The sequence below is a fragment of the Mirounga leonina genome, unplaced genomic scaffold (assembly GCF_011800145.1).
Source record: "Mirounga leonina isolate KUSES-001 unplaced genomic scaffold, KU_Mleo_1.0 Mir_454, whole genome shotgun sequence".
Lineage (NCBI taxonomy): Eukaryota > Metazoa > Chordata > Mammalia > Carnivora > Phocidae > Mirounga > Mirounga leonina.
The window spans coordinates 14,974,886-14,995,376 of NW_023270763.1; the positions used below are offsets into that span (position 1 = coordinate 14,974,886).

General features: G+C 38.7%; 1 protein-coding gene and 1 pseudogene across 4 annotated transcripts in view; both read right to left on the reverse strand.

Annotated features, from left to right (window-relative positions):
• Positions 1 to 20,491, reverse strand: part of RABGEF1 (RAB guanine nucleotide exchange factor 1) — a 58,784-nt gene that overhangs the window by 12,504 nt on the left and 25,789 nt on the right. For 3 of the 4 annotated variants that reach the window (XM_034988731.1, XM_034988729.1, XM_034988730.1), the window contains exons 4-5: positions 12,814 to 12,983; positions 930 to 1,011 (exon numbers count right to left, since the gene is read on the reverse strand). In XM_034988731.1, coding sequence (XP_034844622.1) covers positions 930 to 1,011; positions 12,814 to 12,983 — 252 coding nt within the window. The remainder of the gene's footprint in view (positions 1 to 929; positions 1,012 to 12,813; positions 12,984 to 20,491) is intronic. The other variant, XM_034988732.1, reaches the window with a different exon arrangement.
• On the reverse strand, positions 6,867 to 8,828 carry LOC117999529 (annotated as a pseudogene).

Genomic DNA, 20,491 nt, shown 5'->3' on the forward strand with positions numbered 1-20,491 from the left:
CAACTTTTGGGACTGCCTTTCACAGAATCACCACTTCTAACTGAAACTGTTTGGGCAGGACCTAACAGCTGTACGCCCTGCCAAGTGGGAACACCGCAGCGTGGGTCACTCTGCACTGCTACATTAGAGAAGCACCTGAAACTCTCAAGACTGAGAATGATGGCAATCGCTCTTTCATTTTTCTGAGGTTTACTATACAACTTTGGGGAACTCTTAAGAGACGCACAGGTGGGGCTTATTTCTCAGATAGACATCTATGCTAAGTATATCCTAAAACCCAACATCAATGGAAGTCAAATTCCAGACAATTCTCTAAAAACCTACAGCTCTAGGGACGTCTGGGTGGCTCAGTCATTAAGTGTCTGCCTTTGGCTCAGGTCATGGTCCCAGGGTCCTGGGATCGAGCCCCGAATCAGGCTCCCTGCTTAGCGGAAAGCCTGCTTCTCCCTCCCCCACCCCCCCTGCTTATGTTCCCTCTCTCGCTGTGTCCCTCTCTCTGTCAAACAAACAAACAAACAAATAAATAAATAGAAACAGCTCTAAGTCTGATTCTCATTCCGCCCCACCCAATCCGAGGAATACATAATCATGAAAAATGACTCACCAAAATGGTGATTCCAAGATGGACATTTCATTTAGAAGCATCCTAAGCGGTTTTAATGGATTCTGCCCCTACCCCAATGGGATTATTAAACAATGTTCAATAAATTACCCAACTGCTGTGATCACCTTGGAGTGATGCACACGGTGGTATTCAAAGGCCCTCTAAGGATAAGACCAGCTACCAGAATGTCAGCGGAGTTGTTTATAGGACAGAGTTGGCAAACCAGCCAGGCCATCAGAGAAACAGAGAAAGTTCTAACAGACACAGCAGTCAGACTCTGTACAATTACCAGCAATCCTTTTATGGCTGGCTAACAAAGCATTACCTTTTCCACGAGTCTGCATTCTTTCAGCCACATTCTGGTAAAAATCCTGAGTACACTCTGACTGTTCCTCAATGCTTAAATCCTGAAACAAAGGGACAAAGAGGCTACTTGGTAGCTGAAGAAAGATCATGCATAAAGCTCTAAATTTTACAAAGTTTCCAAAACCCACTGTTTGGTGCTAATCTCAAAAAGTACCTACCAATTATATGAACTCTGCAGAGGAGAAAAAACTATCCTTTAAAGTTATTTACAACTCCCATGACCTCTTACTTCTCTGTGTGTGTGTGTGTGTGTGTGTATTCTTACGTGGGTATAATGCATATTTTGACAATTTACATGTTTATGTACATTTCTATTTATCTGATCTACTTTGTCATTTCTCGTGGCTTTCTCACATTCCATTATATTAAACGATTTACTTAACCAGTCTACCACTGTGCATTTGGGTTCCTTCTCTTTTTGTCACTATTATGTACTGCAGCTATAAATAATTGTGTGGACTATTTCTCTTGGGTTATTTCTTTGTGATACATTTTCAAGAGTGACACTGACAGTTTAGTAAATATGAACAACTTTATAGCTCTAAGTATCTACTGCTAGATACAATCCTCAGAAACTCCAATGTCCAGCCATTAGCCATATATGTGTGTTTATTTCTCCATGGCCCCTACAACACTGGGCTTTATAATTTTCCTTTAGGTTTACTGATTATTTAGGTATAATATGTATATTTATACCTTATTTTCTTCTAAAGAATAAAGTCTACATAAAATATAAACACAGTTCAGCACAATTAACCAGATGAAAAACAAAACATGGAGAGAAACACAAAATGGAGCTAGGAACAGAAAAATGTAGTCCTTGAAGATACAGAAATTAGTGGAGTCAACCCGTACCTTTGTCTCTAACTAAACTTTCTAGCAATCATCACTAAGACAAAAATAATCACATAACTGGGTGTCCAAAATGTAAAGGTAAACTAACTCTTCAGATGAAATTCTAACACCAAACCCAGAAATTTCTCCCAAGGGTTCTCATAAAGAAGTCACTGCAGAAGAGCATGAATATGGCCTGGGACAAATTCCATAGAACTGTTTTTCAGACTGCCTTCACACAGGCCAATGAGAGCATAGAGCAAAGGCCCATAAGGCCCTGGGAAGAGCATGCAGACCCTGCCACTCCGGCTTAAATCCCAAAGTATGCCTTGGGGTCCAGACCGTGCCCTTCTGCCTTTTGCAATGTCTCTCCCAGCCATCCTCCCCTGGTTTGGGCCCTCGTCACCTCTCACCTTGAGTATAGCTGCTCTCCCCAACTGTGATCTCACTTTTCAATCTATCCTACACACCACAGTCCAACTGATCATCTCAGATTCAGATCTGGGCACAAAATCAGATTATCATCTGAGCGCCACACTTCCAATGGCTGTCCATCAGATGGATGCTGAAGCCTGCATTTAGCACCACCCTCCATCCTCCTTCCTGCTTACCCTGCCAGGTTACCATTTGTTCTGAGGGTCTGCTTTTAGTTGCCCCACCTCTCTAACACTATAAAGTTATTCTCTGTCTGCATTACTTTTATTGCTGTCCAGTCTTCCAACAGCTGTCCAAAGAAGGCTCTGTTCACACCTTACCTCTTCTAAGAAGTTGTCCTTCATTCCCTTAGTCAAAGTAACTTTATGGGTCTCACAGGGCTTACAGAGCTCTCTGACAACCCTGACAGCTGCTCTTGGTGCTTCCTTCACTATTTATGTAAGAGCCATTTGGCTGAATTAAAATCGATCTCTTGTCTAGTAAGAACTCGGTACTAAGTAAATTTTATACATTTTGAAATGTTAAGCTTTTATTTATATTCACCACAATTTCCCAGTGCTGCTTTCCATTTTATCTTTTATTTTTCATTATGCAGCTTTTAAAAAAGTTAATACCACTACACCTTTTACCTGGTCCTTAAGAATAATTCTTAAACAGTTCAATTGCAGCTTGAAAATTGTTCTAAATTTCTCTACAGAAATAAGTATCTCTACAGTTGAAATAAATATTCTAATCTACTTCACTAATTTACTTCTAAGTTTTTTCATGTTTAACTCTTTATTTGGCGGGAGTGTAAGGTGCACAGTATAGAATACAGACCGGAAGTAATCTATATACAAACTTCCCTGTCTTTTTCAGAAGCAGGTGGTAAAAGGCAACACTGTCCCTCTCATTTCCCCAGTTGTCACATAACTGGCTCCTGAGAAACTGAATTTATTTCTGGAATCCCTGGTTTATTTCACTGTCCTATATTTTATTTTTTTAATTAAAATCTCACCTAGTTGTGATATCTTTCATTTTAGGATATATTTTGAAGTTGGTCAGATTTAGAAATCTCTCCTACCGAATTCCTGCTCCCCGCCCCACCTCACAAAAAGATTATACAGTATATATATATATATATATATATTAGAATAAATATAACATTGTAATTTATATTTTTCTTAGTTAGATCCAATATACAATCCTCTCTTAATTCTTTGAATGAATTTTCCTAATTAAAGTGTTACTAATATTTAATGCCATTCATTGTTATTATCTTTAAAAATTAATATATTTTTTTAAAGATTTTATTTATTTGAGAGAGAGAATGAGATAGAGACAGAGAGAGCATGAGAGGGGGGAGCGTCAGAGGGAGAAGCAGACTCCCCGCCGAGCGGGGAGCCCAATGCAGGACTCAATCCCGGGACTCCAGGATCATGACCTGAGCTGAAGGCAGTCGCTTAACCAACTGAGCCACTCAGGCGCCCTAAAAATTAATATTTTTTAATACTGTGTTAGGCTCTTTAGCTTTTTATCACAGGCATGTCATATTGTAACTGTATTTCATGAATTTATCTTGTCATGTTACTAATTTTACACCCCTATTAGTACACTTGGATTTTCCTGATGAGATCACTTTTCCTGAATTTCATGAAAATTATATTTCTATCCACTCTAAAAGCACTTGCTGCATGATTAGAATTGCCGGCCACTGTACCAGCAAGTATAAAAAAATTAATAAAATGCTCAGAGACCATTCAACTTCAATGGGAAGACTGAATGCAAATAATTATAATATTCTATGAAAATTATAAACCAGAAGGACAAAGTGCCATGGGGCATATGGCAAATCTTTTACTTATCCTTCTTACTCCATCTATCTTCAACAATCTTCTCTAAACAGGTATGGGTAGCAGCAGTAAGTATTCTTGTTTCATACTAATGTCCATGTGAGTTAGTAGTGATCTTTCTAGTAATGCTCACGAGAAAGGATGTCTCTTTCGTGCTCTGTGGTGTGAACTCCAGCAGATCCACGGCTACTCTGAGAGAAGTCCTAATCCTACCCACCCATTCCTGCTGGGGCCTCTATGTGGAGGCAGGATGGGACTCTATCTAAGCACACTCAGTTTGTCCAATACATGGCATCCTTTCTGTACTACTTCCCAATGAGATTTCAAGCTTTTGTTTCCTATCTAGCCCTCATCTATGAATCAATCAGTAAATTTGTATTGTAAATTCTCTAAACTTCATCCCTGCACTAAATTAGATCACCAGACAAATACATCCATGGACTAAACAATTTTAAGTCTCCTGGGAGTATTTCTTCAGAGAACTAGTTTTAATACTATGCCTGGACTTTCATGTGGGTAATCATAAGCAGCAGCTACTTGAAGAACATGTCCATAAGAACATGTTTATAAATTCTAAATACCATCAAATTATCCTCTTCTTCTCTTATTCTTACTTTAAATCATTTTGTAAATCTTTTCACATCCTTTCAGTAAGCAGAGTGGGTTTATTTTATTTATTTATTTATTTTTCAAAGACTTTATTTATCTGAGACAGAGAGAATGAGAGAGACAGAGAGCACATGAGAGGGGGGAGGGTCAGAGGGAGAAGCAGGCTCCCTGCTGAGCAGGGAGCCCCATGCGGGACTCGATGCGGGACTCGATCCAGGGACTCCAGGATCATGACCTGAGCCGAAGGCAGTCGCTTAACCAACTGAGCCACCCAGGCGCCCCAGAGTGGGTTTAAATAAACAAAAGGACTATCATTATGGAGTTTGTGAGATGAGACTTTTTTACTATTAAGACTGTAAATCTAATTTTATTTTTATGATATGGGGGATTCACTTAGCATTTTAACAGTAATATATTTATTTTCCTTTATGATGCTATAATTTTACTTGTTATTCTTTCTGTTTATGTACCTTCCACAATAGATTATCTATTCTTTTCATCCACTTAGGTACCTTAGACATGGCTACCTTTCATTTGCACCAAATCTCAACACTTAGAACAAACTACATTAATTCTTCTGATTATTACTAGTACTCACTTCTAACTAAAAACTGTGACCTGTTTTACCTGTGGCAATGAATCACCTATTCCTCCCCTTGCTCCACACAATCACTGCAATTCTGTTACTATTCAGAAAATATCTTTTTATATTTCTATTTATATTGCACAGACTTACACTTCATTACGGTGTTTATTTTACAATTTAAAAGGACTCCCCTGCCACTCTGTCCTCTTATCCTGTTTTAGAGTCTTTGTAGGACTTACCACTAGGCTATATTACAAACCTGTTTATTATCTATTTTCTCCACTAAAATGTGAGGTCCACAAGGGCACTGCTGACCACCATATCCTCAGTGCCCACAACAGGGCCAGGCATAGGGCTAGCGCTCAATTAGTTGAATGAAAGAAGAAATGAATGTGACCATCTATCATCGCCCCTCCCTTTATAATACTGTAAGAACACTGGGACACAATTCTACATAGATCTCTTCTACATATCTTGTGAGGAGAGCCACGGACTGCCTTTGTTCTACACTATCTTTTCTACACTACACTTCTCTGTACAGGAGACAGAGATAGTGCCTCCCTCAAGTAAAAGGGCAGATTGTCTACTGTCCAGTATAATAATGTTTCCATGTGAGGCGGAGGTCAGGCGAGCTTACTGCCCATTATAAAAGATCCTCTCATCTAACGTTGCTCACTGCACCCACAGGCATTATCTGGTCTTTGCATGTCCCATGGGAACTGATACTCAGGGAATTGGTGCAAATGCTGATATATTCTGGATATGGCTACTGCTGTGAGTAATAAACTGGCCTTCTTTTCTGACCCAGGAGACTCATGTCTTCTGCCAGCATCCACAAAATGATGGCAGGCTAACTTGTTAAAAGTAGGGAAAATCTCAGATCCTTCACAGTTCTTTTCAAAGGAGCTAAACTCTGGGCAGGTATGTGCTGGTAAATTTTTAGGTTCTACAAAATTCCAAAATGTTTTTTTAGTTTTCTAAGAAAAATCACAGCCTAGCCACATAAATGAACCCCTTTCCTCAAGTATTTTTTTATTGCTTGGGATCATCTTTTCTATAATGTCTGCATGTAAAGTCATTTTATTTTTCTTCCTAAAAATTTTTCCTTTGTAGTTTAAAAGTTTGACAAGCAGGTGAATTCCAATACTGAGAGGTATTCTGTATACTTTCTTAATTGTCTGGTTGAAATTTTTTCCCCCCAATCTGTTTTGAAAACTTTGACTATTCCCTAATTGTGTTTTCTATGTTGTTCATCTGAAACTCTCATCTTTAGAATTTAGAATTCCATGATTTGTTTTCTGGGTTACGTTTCTTTTGTACTGTAGTAACTTTGATTTATTTAGGTGTTGGCTTTGATGTCCATATTGTTTGAATTGCTGGTTCCTGTTGCCTTCAAAAAAAATTTTTTTAGGGGCGCCTGGGTGGCTCAGTTGGTTAAGCGACTGCCTTCGGCTCAGGTCATGATCCTGGAGTCCCTGGATCGAGTCCCGCATCGGGCTCCCTGCTCGGCAGGGAGTCTGCTTCTCTCTCTGACCCTCCCCCCTCTCATGTGCTCTCTCTCATTCTCTCTCAAATAAATAAATAAAATCTTTAAAAAAAAAAAAATTTTTTTTTAGGAAAACAAACATATTAGGGCTTTAATCCTCTTAAATAAAATTTTAAAATTAAACATTAACATCTCAAGTAGACCAAGCATGTGGTTCTTTTGAGACAGTTCATCTTACTAGGGAATATACCCTGAGGTCATTAGTAGCTAGCTGAATAGAGATTTAAACATTTCTACATTTTAGATGAACAAAACAGGGCAAAAGTAATTGATTTTTGTCAAATTCAATTACTGGCAAAATAAAGGTGGTGAGAATTGTTAAGGTACATGTGTTCCTTTCACATCTCTAGGGAAAAGTCAATAGTTGATCATTTTTAGCAGCTGGCTAGTTACTAATTACAAATGAGCTCACTTACGTTCTTTACAAAGGTCATCATTAAATTTTTTTTAGCAAGAAAAATGTAATGCAGTGGGTACTGGGCTAAATACTCTGGTAACTCACATGCTACAGTGAGATGCAGAAGAACCACAGTACAGCCAAGCACGGCCAAGTAACCACACAGAATTCCCAGACAGTGTATTCATTTAAGATACCTTGATGTCAGCAGAGTTTGAGCTGATATAGCTTATCCATGATACTTGAGCTCTAGTAGCGTCCCACTGGCCTCTGCTCTAAGTATGTGAAACTATTAAACATGGAATCCTTATAGCGGCTAGTTAGAGGCAGCTAAGCTTCTTTCACCACACCCACCAAGGTAGGTCTTGGTGTGTGCCCATCAGCTTCTACCTCACCTTGGTAACCAGCACCGCTGTGACCAGCTCTTTCCCTTCAATAAGAATGCAGAACAAAGCCTCACACCTGTAGGGTCAAACCTGGCTTTTTGAACACCTTCTGAATGTGGACTTCAGGCATTACAAGGCTCTTCTATAGGTTCTTCCATAGATTTTATAGAGTTATCATCTTTAATTTTTTCTTTTGGAACACACATTTTATTGCTTTCTCCAAAATGCCTACAACCTCTAGCAAGTCCTTGCAGAATTCCTAAATACCATATAATTTTGCCTCCTCTGCAACAAGTTCTTAGTATCTGCCAAACCTCGCTTTTATTTTTCCATCGGCTCTTTCAGTTGTTCTTCTAATTTGACCTTCTCTTCCAGGAGTATCTTCTCTGTAGAGGAAGTATCTCTCTTCTGTTCCATTTTGACTCATGTCCTCTCTTCCATTCTGGCCACCGCTCTTTTGTTTTGTAGCCGTGCACAACAGGAGAGGGCCTGAGAGGCGATGCCAAAGCTGGGAGCCTGTCTTGCCAGCCTCACCCACTGAGGGTTCAACTCCATAATGTTTTAAAATTTCTCTCACATATCACTGTATTCTTCTATGTATGTTCTTATTTTATTCATTCATCACTTTCAACATAGTTACCAACTCAACCTTTTATCTACTTTTAGTTCTTATGATATACAGATTGTACCAGCTCAGATGCTTTCCCATTGCTTGTCACCTCACTTCTCATCCTTTGTGCTTCTAATTTACAATTGTGTCCTGGGTTACCCGCCCATGCCCGTTCCCCAATTTTCTTAACCACAATTAGAAGCCTATTTTGTAATTAAAGTTTCTTTGTCTTGGATACATATTTCTCCCCTCTTAACAGTAATTACATAGCAGGGCAAACTACACCTTGCATATACACATAGTTTAGAATAGTGAAGTCATTTTAAGGTACAGGAGGACATCTATCTTTCTAGAATTTATTCTGAGGAGGAGAAGGTAAATGAACATACAGCCACATTTTAAACTATAATTTTTTTCTCCTTTCTCAGGTTTAGAAAAACAGTTTTTCAAAGAGAATTAGTATGGGAAATTTTTTAAATTTATATATGTAATAATGTCAGAATTTTATAGAATGAATGGCTGGGAATAGAACAATGAAAGTAGCAAGAGGTCTTCCATTGTGTTTGAATGCTTCTTTAATAAGGGAAAAAACATATTTGAATGACTGCTAATAAAGGAATCTTTTTTAAAAAACTGTATTGAGAGGGGTGCCTGGGTGGTGCAGTTGGTTAAGCATCTGACTCCTGGTTTTGGCTCAGATCGTGATCTCAGGGTTGGTGAGCCCTGTGTCGGGCTCTGCAGTCAGCATGAAGTGTACTTGAGTTTCTCTTTCCCTCTTCTTCTGCCCCTTCCCTCACTCTCTTGCTCTCTAGCACTGAAATAAATCTTTTGAAAAACTGCATTGAGAAACCCACAAAATTCACTTATTAAAAAGCTTTAATGTCCAATAAATTAAAGGGTATGTGTTTTCAGAAGTAGAGGGTAATACAGGCTACGCTTTCAGAATAGGGGAGTGTTTCCGAAGGATTTATTAGTAATTAACAAGGGCAGGATTTAAACAATTTGAGCAGCAAAAGTATCTCTTTGATTTAACTGCAGTCTGTTTTGTGTGTGTTTTGAAAAAAAATTTTTTTTATTTAAAGATTTTATTTATTTATTTGACAGAGAGAGAAGCGGAGAGAGAACACAAGCAGAAGTGGGAGAGGGAGAAGCAGGCCTCCTGCTGAGCAGGGAGCCCGATGCCTGAGGGGCTCGATCCCAGGACCCTGGGATCATGACCTAAGCCGAAGGCAGACACTTAACAACTGAGCCACCCAGGTGCCCCTGAAAACGTTTTCATATAAATAAACTTGGGGAAAAATTCTTCATTTTTTGGCAGGGATCTCAAGTTAAAAAATAGGGTTTTCTAGTTATGATGGAAAAGGCTAACATCTAGTTGGGTCTCTGTAATACTTTTAAAATTACCCTGGGCACATAAGGTTTTGTCCAAATGACAAAGAAACCTATACATCCTTCATTTCTTTGGTGACCAGATACATCCTGGAATCCATGGCCACTCTTAGGCCTATTTAAAGCTTGGTTCTTACAGTGAGATTCTTAAATTCTAGTTATTTTTGTAATGATAAGAAGTTTAAAAAACTAAACCTTGTAAATTCCTCTTAGCTTCTTCTGTATATGCTACCCCCCCATAAAATTTAAATTCTTGCTATGATGAGTTCTAAGAAGAGAAAAGCGTCTGATAACAACATTAATATAAATGGATTTTGTGTTAATGATGCAGCTGCCTATCTTGTTTGCAATAAAAATATTTCTTATTCTAAAGAATATAAAAAGGAACTATAAGAAATACATATTTTAATATTAAATAGCTAATAAGATTAATCAAAAAGAAAAAATGGCAAAATAAACCAGCTTCAGAAGAGTCTTAGCAAACAACAGTATTTGCTGAACAGCAAAGCATTACATTGCATTATTGCAGTGTGTATGAATTACATAGGGGCTGAATGAAATTTCAGCCCAAGATGAGGAAATTAACAAAAAAGTCTGAGTACAGATAAGGTGTTTCATGACAAAGATACAATGGCTGAAAAAAACCCCAACCTTTTTAATGCAATTCTGTAAATATTTAGTTTTCTAGACTTGATCCATATGTGGAAAAGACTGCTCACCATTGGCATACACTAGGATTAGAGAAAACAGAAATGTAGTAGATAAAGATATGGGCAAGAGTGGCTCATTGTTCTGGACCTCAGAAATTTTGGGAAGACTACTACTGTGGGACGCAACAGAAAGAATTACCAGTTGGGGCGCCTGGGTGGCTCACTCGGTTAAGCAGCTAATTCTTGATTTCGGCTCAGGTCATGATCTCAGGGTCCTGGGATTGAGCCCTGAGTTGGGCTCCCCACTCAGCAGGGAGTTTGCTTCTCCCTCTCTCTCTGCCCCTCCTGTTTGTGCTCTGTCTCTCTCTCAAATAAATAAAGTCTTAAAAAAAAATAAAAAAAATTAACCAGTTAATGGCAGTGTCACCAGGGTAGGTTCAAACATATAAGAATGAGTCTTCATTAGAATAAGATGACTTAGAAAGTCTACTTGGTGAGAACAACATTAAGTTAAGGTTTTAGAGTCTTAAGTCTAAGCCTAAGTTAAGGTTTTGAGTTTTGGTGAACGGAGTAGAGAGGGCACCTTTCACTATGACACACTTCATTACCTCACAGAAACTATCTCAAGCTGTACTCAATCAAATTCTCTCAAAAAACTTAAATGATTAAGTGATTTGAAGCTAGTTAGTTAAGACTGGTTCATTCTGGTATAAAAACTGTTTCATTTATTTGAAAGGATATTTAACTTGCAGCCAAAGGCAGAAGGGCTTCTCCAGGGACATTTCAGTTTAACAACTGTCTGTTCATTATCAGGTATGCGCCAGGTATTGTGCTAGATGCTAACCACACATGCATAAGACTTGGCCACTCAGCCACAGAACATTTAGGGCTGTGTAGAAATGCAAAACAGGTTGCAAGATGGCTCTTCAAATGGAAGCAATCTAGGCCCTATCCAGTTCTCTGATATCAATTCGTGATGCCTTGAAAACAGGCACGATGGTAGCTGCACCAGTTAATTACCGTTATACTTTAGTGTATTGATTTAAAAGTCAACTAAATTATTACAGAACAAGAGCACATTATAGTTCTGAGCAAAAGAAAAATGAATAAATCTGTTCTGATGAGCTGATTAAATAAGCTGACTGGTTTTCTAAAATACAGCATTACACAGTATCTGTGCTTTATGTACTATAGTATATATGCCAAAATAGGATAGATGTCCTGGAAACATTCTGTATGGGCTAGAGAATAAAGAACAACAAAGCCTTAGTTTTTACCTCTGGTTAAAAAAGGAAAGTTGCACACCACGTGAGCTCTGATATTTCCATACTGAGGAAGTCTATCGTTGCTTCTAACCCAAAACATCAATGATCTATGCTTTCTTTAAATGTTACTATCTGGGGCACGTGGGTGGCTCGGTCGTTAAGCGTCTGCCTTCAGCTCAGGTCATGATCCCGGGGTCCTGGGATCGAGCCCTGCATCGGGCTCCCTGCTCCGTGGGGAGCCTGCTTCTCCCTCTGCCTCTCCCCCTGCTTGTGTTCCCTCTCTCGCTGTGTCTGTCAAATAAATAAAATCTTAAAAAAAAATAAAAAATAACTGTTACTATCTGCTTACAAATACTTTGAGGGGGAAAAAAAAAGGGCTGCTTACTTATTCTCAGTGTAACTACACACCAAAAAAACAAGAAAGCTTCTTTTCTCCTTTACTAACTGAATTTGGTATTTAAAAAATATTTTGGCAGAAGATGACTGCTTATTAGCCTAGTGATCCTGACCACAGCTGGAATACAGCCAAGCAGTTCATCACCTTGCTGCCTTCTTCTCTTTTTCAAGACTTCCTCACTTCACAGAAGGGGCTTTGAAGCTAATTCTGAGTTTAATAGCTGAAGAATGCTACAAACAAATTGATCACTGTTTAAAAAAATGAGTCCCTTTACAAGTAGTCTTATGAATTATTGCAACTGAAATTACAGTTTAAGAAATTATGGGTTAAAGACACACATGTCGAAGGCACAAGTTCTAGTTCCGACATGGGCAGAATGTAGCTGTGTAACCTTCCCCATCTATAAAATAAAGGGACTGAACCCAGATAGTTGCTAAGGTCCCTTTCCACATCTAAATTCTAGCTTTCCCTTCTCTACCTGAGCAAGGAGAGGTATTTTGTATCAAAATACAAAACAAAACAAAAACAAAAAACCCTGACATGAATGCTACCTGGTCTAACAACTGTTACTTAGAGTTCAAGATCTACTATGTTCTTTCTCTTGGCAGTTTATACTACTTACAAGGTGACCGGTTAGGAAGGCTTTTTACTAAAGTACACAATATAAGTGGCTTCACTGTCAGACTTTCCGTGCAAAGATGATCCAAACACCACTGACTTGCAGTGGAAAAGTACTAGCCTGGGAGTTGGGTTTTAACTTGGTTCAGTGACATTTCTTAGGTAAGTAACTTAACATCTCTGGGTCTTGATTTTCCCAGGTGTAAAGTGACAAAGTTACACTAGATTATCTCTAAGACCTTTCCTAAAACCAAAACTCCAAGTCTCTAAGTGGTTACTCTCAACCTACCCTTTTGTAATGCATTGTTTCCAAAAACATCTTGGTCTGCTTATAGATTTCTTGGCCTGTCTTGTGGAAGGTCTTGAGAAATTCTATGAACTCTTTAGACACTCTATCCGTTTCAATGCTGGCTTGCCGGTTTATGGAAGGACTGGGAGCTTTTGCTTCCTGAATTTCTGCTGGGAAAATTAAACATAATGAGTTTCATTACATAGAAGATCCATGCATGGAATTACTTTAAGTATGTAACTTAAGATTATTTAAATTATGCTTAATCAAAGTTAAACTTGAATTTCAATTACTTTATGTTTAAATACTTGGACAACTTTACTTAAATTGAGCTAAATCTATTTTATGACTAGGAGGTACAAGCAGATAAAACTATATGATATTCCCATTCAAATAAAAGTTGTTCTACTAATATTTTCTTAGCCAAAATATATCATGCTTTGATCTACATACTTAATTGTAAAAACTGAAATAGCACTACTATCTTGAACTTTCTCAAAGATTGCATGAGTTTATGAAACTAGTCAACAAGTAAAATAACAATCAGTAGAGGCACAAAAATGTTAGGTTACTTATAAGATGTTAACTCTTCCAAATCCATTCTACCTGTCAAAGAGGCTAATCTGTTTATGTGGAGACTAACAATTATTTACCCACCATTCAGTTTTCAAGTCATACTGCTCAAAGTGAAAGAATGCATCCAAAGTAGCACAGTGATGACAGAACATAGAGCAAACAGGCAAGCGAAACAGATCAAACACTGTCTACTCAGCGGCCACACAACTCTTTCCTCTCTTCAAAATAATACACTGAAAGGAAAATGGGACCTTTACAGAACAAAGATAAGGGTGATGCGATAAAGTGCTCAAGGACAGCATGAACTGTATCACCAGATCTCAGACCACGTTCTAAGCCTCCTAATTCAATAACTGTAACAAATTAAATTACCTCATACTCCCATGAAGACAAAGTATCTTTTGAAAGTATTGAAATCAACTTATTACCTGCTGTCTCAGAGTAACTTCTTATAATTCCACTTTTTAAACTTTAGTACCTGCAATACATTTTAATGATGAAGGTGCACTAAAGTTTTAAGACTGGATTATTCAAGGGGCGCCTGGGGGCTCAGTCAGTTAAGCATCTGGCTTCAGCTCAGGTCATGATCCCAGGGTCCTGGGATCAAGCCCCACATGGGGCTCCACCCTCAGCAGGGAGTCTGCTTAAGGATTCTCTCTCCCCTTCTCCCTCTGCCTGCCCGCCCAACATGCTCTCTCTCTAATAAATAAATAAATCTTAAAAAAAAAAAAAAAGAAGAAGAAATCTAACAGTTCAACAGGAAACTGGGTAAAGAATACTGAGCAGAGAGGAAACATAAATGGATCTTAAACATAGGAAACATGCTCTATCTCACTCATGATAACAAATTCGCAAATTAAAACTAAATGAGATGCCATTTTAAAAATTAACAGACAAAAATTTGATGCTGATGGGGATATGGGGAGAAAGGCACTCTCATACTGTGGAGGTGAGAATGTAAAATGATATAACTGCAATAGAGTGCAATGTGGCAATAATCGTCAAATTAAAAATACATTTATCCTGGGGCGCCTGGGTGGCTCAGTTGGTTAAGCAACTGCCTTCAGCTCAGGTCATGATCCCAGAGTCCCGGGATCAAGTCCCGCATCGGGCTCCCTGCTCAGCGAGGGGTCTGCTTCTTCCTCTGACCCTCTCCCCTCTCATGCTCTCTCTCACATAAAGAAAATCTTCTAAAAAAAAAATACATTTATCCTATGACCCAACAATTCCATTTCTCAGAAATTTTCTGACATAATGGCACATGTACAAAATGAAATATGTACAAGGCCACTCATTTTAGCACTACTTACAGCAGCAGAAGACTAAAAATGGCACAGATATTTATCACTAAGGGACTAAATAAATTGTGGCTTAATCCACAAAATGGAATACTGTATAGTCTTAAAGTATTTTTAATGTATTAAAAAGGAAGAGTTCTTAAATGCTCAATAAAAAAAAAGGACAGTATGTAAGGACAGAGAGCAGAGTATATGTAATAAAAATACATGTGTCTATAAATGAAAACAAAAGCACATAAGGATACACAAGAAACTAACAACAAAGGTCGTGTGCATATGGGAAAAAGATGGTGGCAGTGGCTGGAAAGTAGATGGGTGAGGGACCGTACACCTTTTATTCTGGAGCCATCTGAATGCACTACTTATTTTCATTTTAAGCAAATAAATAAATCAGGTACAATTTAACTTAAAACAAAAACTGGCAACACCCTTCCTGAAACACTTTTTACCAGTATGGAAAACCAAAAGTTGTATTTAACATCCTGTATGATTAGAAAAAGTTCTTTAATACTTAAGGGTTTAATCCTTCACTCAAACTGATAATTCCACTCCTAGTCACGATGGAATAACAGGGATTGGGTTTACCCTACTGCCCTAACAACTAGAAAATCCAGACAAAATATATGAAATAATGGTTTTTAGATACTGGACAATAGACAGATGGTAGAGTAACTCCTGAGAAAAGTAGACAAATACGGTAAGTCCTAGGAGTACCCCAGCTTACTACAGGGAGAATTTTTAGGCCATGGCACAGGGGAAGGCAAGGCAACTCAGAGTCTAACAGACTGGCTGAATTGGGGAAAGAGCATTTAAAGCTAAGGGAGGCCAAAGTCCCTAGAAACTGCATGGCAAAATGAGAGGATGGGGCTGCATAGAAAAAATTCCAGATAACTGCAGAGGGGTTCCCTCGAGTCTGTGACTGAGTACTGCATGTGTGTGTTAGAAAACTACCAATGACTGTGTACAGAAGCAGGCAGAACAATCCCCAGAGCACACACAACTGGGAATAATTCATTTCCCAACAGCCAGGAACAAAGAACATCAGCAATGGCAAATATAAAAAACATTTTCTCATTTAAAAAAATTTTTAGAGGGGCGCCTGGGTGGCTCAGTCGTTAAGTGTCTGCCTTTGGCTCAGGTCATGATCCCAGGGTCCTGGGATTGAGCCCCGCATCGGGCTCCCTGCTCCGCGGGAAGCCTGCTTCTCCCTCTCACACTCCCCCTACTTGTGTTCCTTCTCTCGCTGTCTCTCTGTCAAATAAATAAAATCTTCTTTAAAAAAAAAAAAATTTTTTTTTAGAAGATAATTAACGGTTTACAGCTAAAGTAATAATAATGGATTGTGGGATTTATATCATATGTGTAAGTAAAATGTAGGACAACAATTGCACAGAGTGGGAGGAAGAAATCTAACAATACTATTGGTAAGGTTCTTATATGTAAACTGGTATAACACCATTTGAAGGTAGAGTAGTTATAAGGTAATTTTTAAACCTCAGAACAGCCACTTAAAAAAGAAAGAAAGAAAGAAAAGAAGTACAGCTAATAAGCCAATAGTGAAAATAAAGATATAATCATATAAAAAACAATCTACCAAAACAAAAATTTTACTAAATATAAATAGCCTGAACAGTCCAATATAAGTAGCCTAAATAGTCCATGATCCCTATATATCTTTTCTCTGAGAGAGGCAGAGTTCAGGTACAGAGGAAGAAGATGAGGCCCAATGGGTATTCAGAAGGGAAGACAGGAGTAACTTCCCCTATATCACATTTTGGCTAGGATCCAGATGGCAACAGCTTGCTCTTCAACTTCAAATCTTAAGATTTTAATACAGAAAATTTTTAATGTAGAATGTAATTATATAATGTAGATATATATACTATATGTATATAATATATGTTATATAATATAAATAATACTTATTTCAAGGATAGAGAGTCTGCCATGAGTATCCAGCTTTTCATTACCCCATCTACACAGTCTGTTTAAAAAGTCTTCCTGGGATGCCTGGGTGGCTCAGTCAGTTAAGTGTCCAACTCTTGATTTCAGCCCAGGTCATAATCTATGGATCGTGAGATCAAGCCCAATGACAGGCTCCACACTTGCAGTGGAGTCTGCTTGAGATTCTCTCTCCTCCTCTGCCCCTCCCCCCATGCACATGCACATGAGCTCTAAATAAATAAAAATCTTTTAAAAAGTCTTCTTAGCAAGGTTCCTCAAAAAGTTAAAAACAGGGGCACCTGGGTGGGTCAGTCAGTTAAGTGTCTGCCTTTGGCTCAGGTCATGATCCCGGGGTCCTGGGATCGAGCCTGACATCGGGCTTCCTGCTCAGCAGGAGGCCGGGCTTCTCCCTCTCCCACTCCCCCTGCTTGTGTTCCCTCTCTTGCTGTGTCTCTCTGTCAAATAAATAAATAAAAAATCTTAAAAAAAAAAATCCTAGAGGAGAACATAGGGAGTAACCTCTTCGACATCGGCCACAGCAACTTCTTTCAAGATACATCACAACATCGGCCACAGCAACTTCTTTCAAGATACATCTCCAAAGGCAAGTGAAACAAAAGCAAAAATGAACTTTTGGGACTTTATCAAGATAAAAAGCTTCTGCACAGAAAAGGAAACAAAACAAAGAGGCAACCCACAGAATGGGAGAAGATATTTGCAAATGGCACTTCAGACAAAGGGCTGATATCCACTTCTCAAACTCAACATCTAAAAAACAAGTCAAAAAATGGGCAGAAGACATGAACAGACACTTCTCTGAAGAAGACATACAAATGGCGAACAGAGACATGAGAAAATGTTCATCATCATTAGCCATCAGGGAAATTCAAATCAAAACCACACTGAGATACCACCTTACACCAGTTAGAATGGCAAAAATGGACAAGGCAAGAAACAACAAATGTTGGAGAGGTTGTGGAGAAAGGGGAACCCTCTTACACTGCTGGTGGGAATGCAAGTTGGTACAACCACTTTGGAAAACAGTGTGGAGGTTCCTCAAAAATTTAAAAATAGAGCTACCCTATGACCCAGCAATTGCAGGTATTTACCCCAAAGACACAAAAAGAAGGGCCATATGCACCTCAATGTTCATAGCAGCAATGTCTGCAATAGCCAAACTGTGGAAAGAGCCGAGATGCCCTTCAACAGACGAATGGATAAAGAAGATGTGGTCCATATATACAATGGAATATTACTCAGCCATCAGAAAGGATGAATACCCAACTTTTACATCAACATGGAAGGGACTGGAGGAGATTATGCTAAGTGAAATAAGTCCAGCAGAGAAAGTCAATTATCATATGGTTTCACTTATTTGTGGAACATAAGGAATAGCGTGGAGGACATTAGGAGAAGGAAGGGAAAAATGAAGGGGGGGACTTGGAGGGGGAGATGAACCATGAGAGACTATGGACTCCAAGAAACAAACTGAGGGTTTTAGAGGGGAGGGGAGTGGGGAGATGGGTTAGCCTGGTGATGGGTATTAAGGCGGGCATGTGTTGCATGGAGCACTGGGTGTTATACGCAAACAATGAATCATGGAACACTACATCAAAAATTAATGATGTATGGTGACTAACATAACATAATAAAATTAAATTAAAAAAAAAAAGAATAAGTGTGAAAGAGTAAAGACAACCTGAATATGTCAATTATCAAAAAAGAACATGCTCACGTAGTAAAGATGACTAACACCACTTCTAGTACTAAAAACATTTTATATCGCCATGTTAAAAAGTTTACTGAAAAAATCCCATGTTTCTCAGATCCAAACAAAATAGGGGCAGCTCAGTAGAATATTACAGTTCTCCTTACTTTTTCAGTGGTTCTGACTATAGTTATATAATTTGAACCAAAAGGTAGATAGTCTGTAGCACAGTAAGAAATATATATTTGGTCTCTGCACCTGGGTTCCGTGGACAGAACTCCTAAGACCCTTGAAATTTCCTGAGTTACAGAGACGAGAGGAGCATCTGTTTTTATTTATAACAAGCCCCTTCCTTCCTTCCTTTTCTGAATTTATGCTAATGAGGTGACTCTGTGGACCCCTAGATAGCTTAGGGCTATCTAAAGAGAGGCTAATCACCAACCAGAGGAATCAACCCTGCAATTAGAGGGTTTAAACTTTGAGTCCCACCCACCCCACTCACCCCTCAACTTCTGACTTCTGACTTTTCAGACGGAGGGGGATGGAGACTTTTGATCACCAATGATTTAATAAAGCTGCCATAAAAACCCCTAAATGATTAGGTTTGGGAAATTTCCACATTGGTAAACATAGCGAGGTGCTGGGTGTATGGCCCACCTCAGAGAGGACACGGCAGCTTGGTGCCACCCCACCCCCGCCCCATACCTTGCCCTATGCATCTCTTCCATTTGGCTATTCCTGTGTTGTATTCTTTATAATAAACTGTAAGATAAATAAAGTGTTTTCCTGAGTTCTGGGAGTCATTCTAACAAATTGTCAAACCTGAGGAGAGGCTTGTGGGAATCCCCGACTTATAGCTGGCTGGTCAGAAGTTTGGGTGCCCCGACTCCTGGGGGCTGCAACTGGCCTCTGGGGTGGGGACAGCCTTGTGGGACAGAGTCCTTAGCCTGTGGATTTTGTGCTATGGAGTTTGTGCTGACTCTGGGTAGTTAGTGTTAGAAAAAGGACTGAATTGCTGGCAACCCAGTTGGTGTCAAAGAATAAAAGACTCCAAACATGCAGTAACAGGGAAAAAATTTCTCATAGTCCTGATCAATGAAAGTCAGAAAACAGTCACAATTATAAAATCAGTTCTAAATTCAACTTGGGGAATCATTACTTCAGTTTCATCTAAATGCCAAAGTGGCCCTCATGATTAAAGTAGCAATTCATTAGTGATCCTTCAAACGATGTAATCAACACTATGCTTCTACTTAATTAACATCTGAAGTTTAGGTCTTGGGATAGCACTGAATGCTGGAGGATTACATTTTAAGTCTTATTTTGAAATAACCTCAAATTTACAGAAAAGCTGTCAGACTGTCACAAAGAATTTCTTTAGGGGCCTCTGGGTGGTTCAGTTGGTTAAGTGTCTGACTCTTGGTTTTGGCTCAGGTCATAATCTCAGGGTGGTGAGATCGAGCCCCCGCTAGGCTCTGCACTCAGTGGAGAGTCTGCTAGAGATTTTCTCTCTCTCCCTCTCTCTCTAAAAATAAATAAATCTTTAAAAAAATAATTTCTTTATACCCTTTACTCAGATTCACAAAATTATAACACTTTGCTATATCTGTACTATTTTTTCTAAATTTTTCAAGTAAATTGTATACATCATGCTCTTTATCCCTTAATATGCGTGCTTCCTAATAACAAGAATATGCTTTTACATTACCATGGTATAGTTCCTGAAAAAGTGAGTGTTTTTTTCTTACACAGGATTCAATTGAGAGTCATGTCTTCACTTGGTGGTCAAGCATACTTAGTCTCCTTTAACCTCTAAGGACTCCCGGCCTTCCTTTGTTTTCATAATACTGACAACTTTAAAGAATACAGGCAAGTCATTTTATTGAATACCCCTCAATTTGGGTTTCTCTGCCGTTTCCTCATGATTGGATTCGGGTTATAACTCTTCAGCTTAAATATGACATAATACATGGTATGTTCTTCTCAAAGTATCATATCTGGAGGTACATAATGTCCATTTCCCACAATTACATAGTTACCATTTCTCTATTTGTAATTAATTAATTAGTTGTGGGAATTAATTTGAGATCATGTTAATAATTTGTTCCTCAGGAAACTCTCTCCTCTCACCCCAGATTTAGCATCCAGTGAT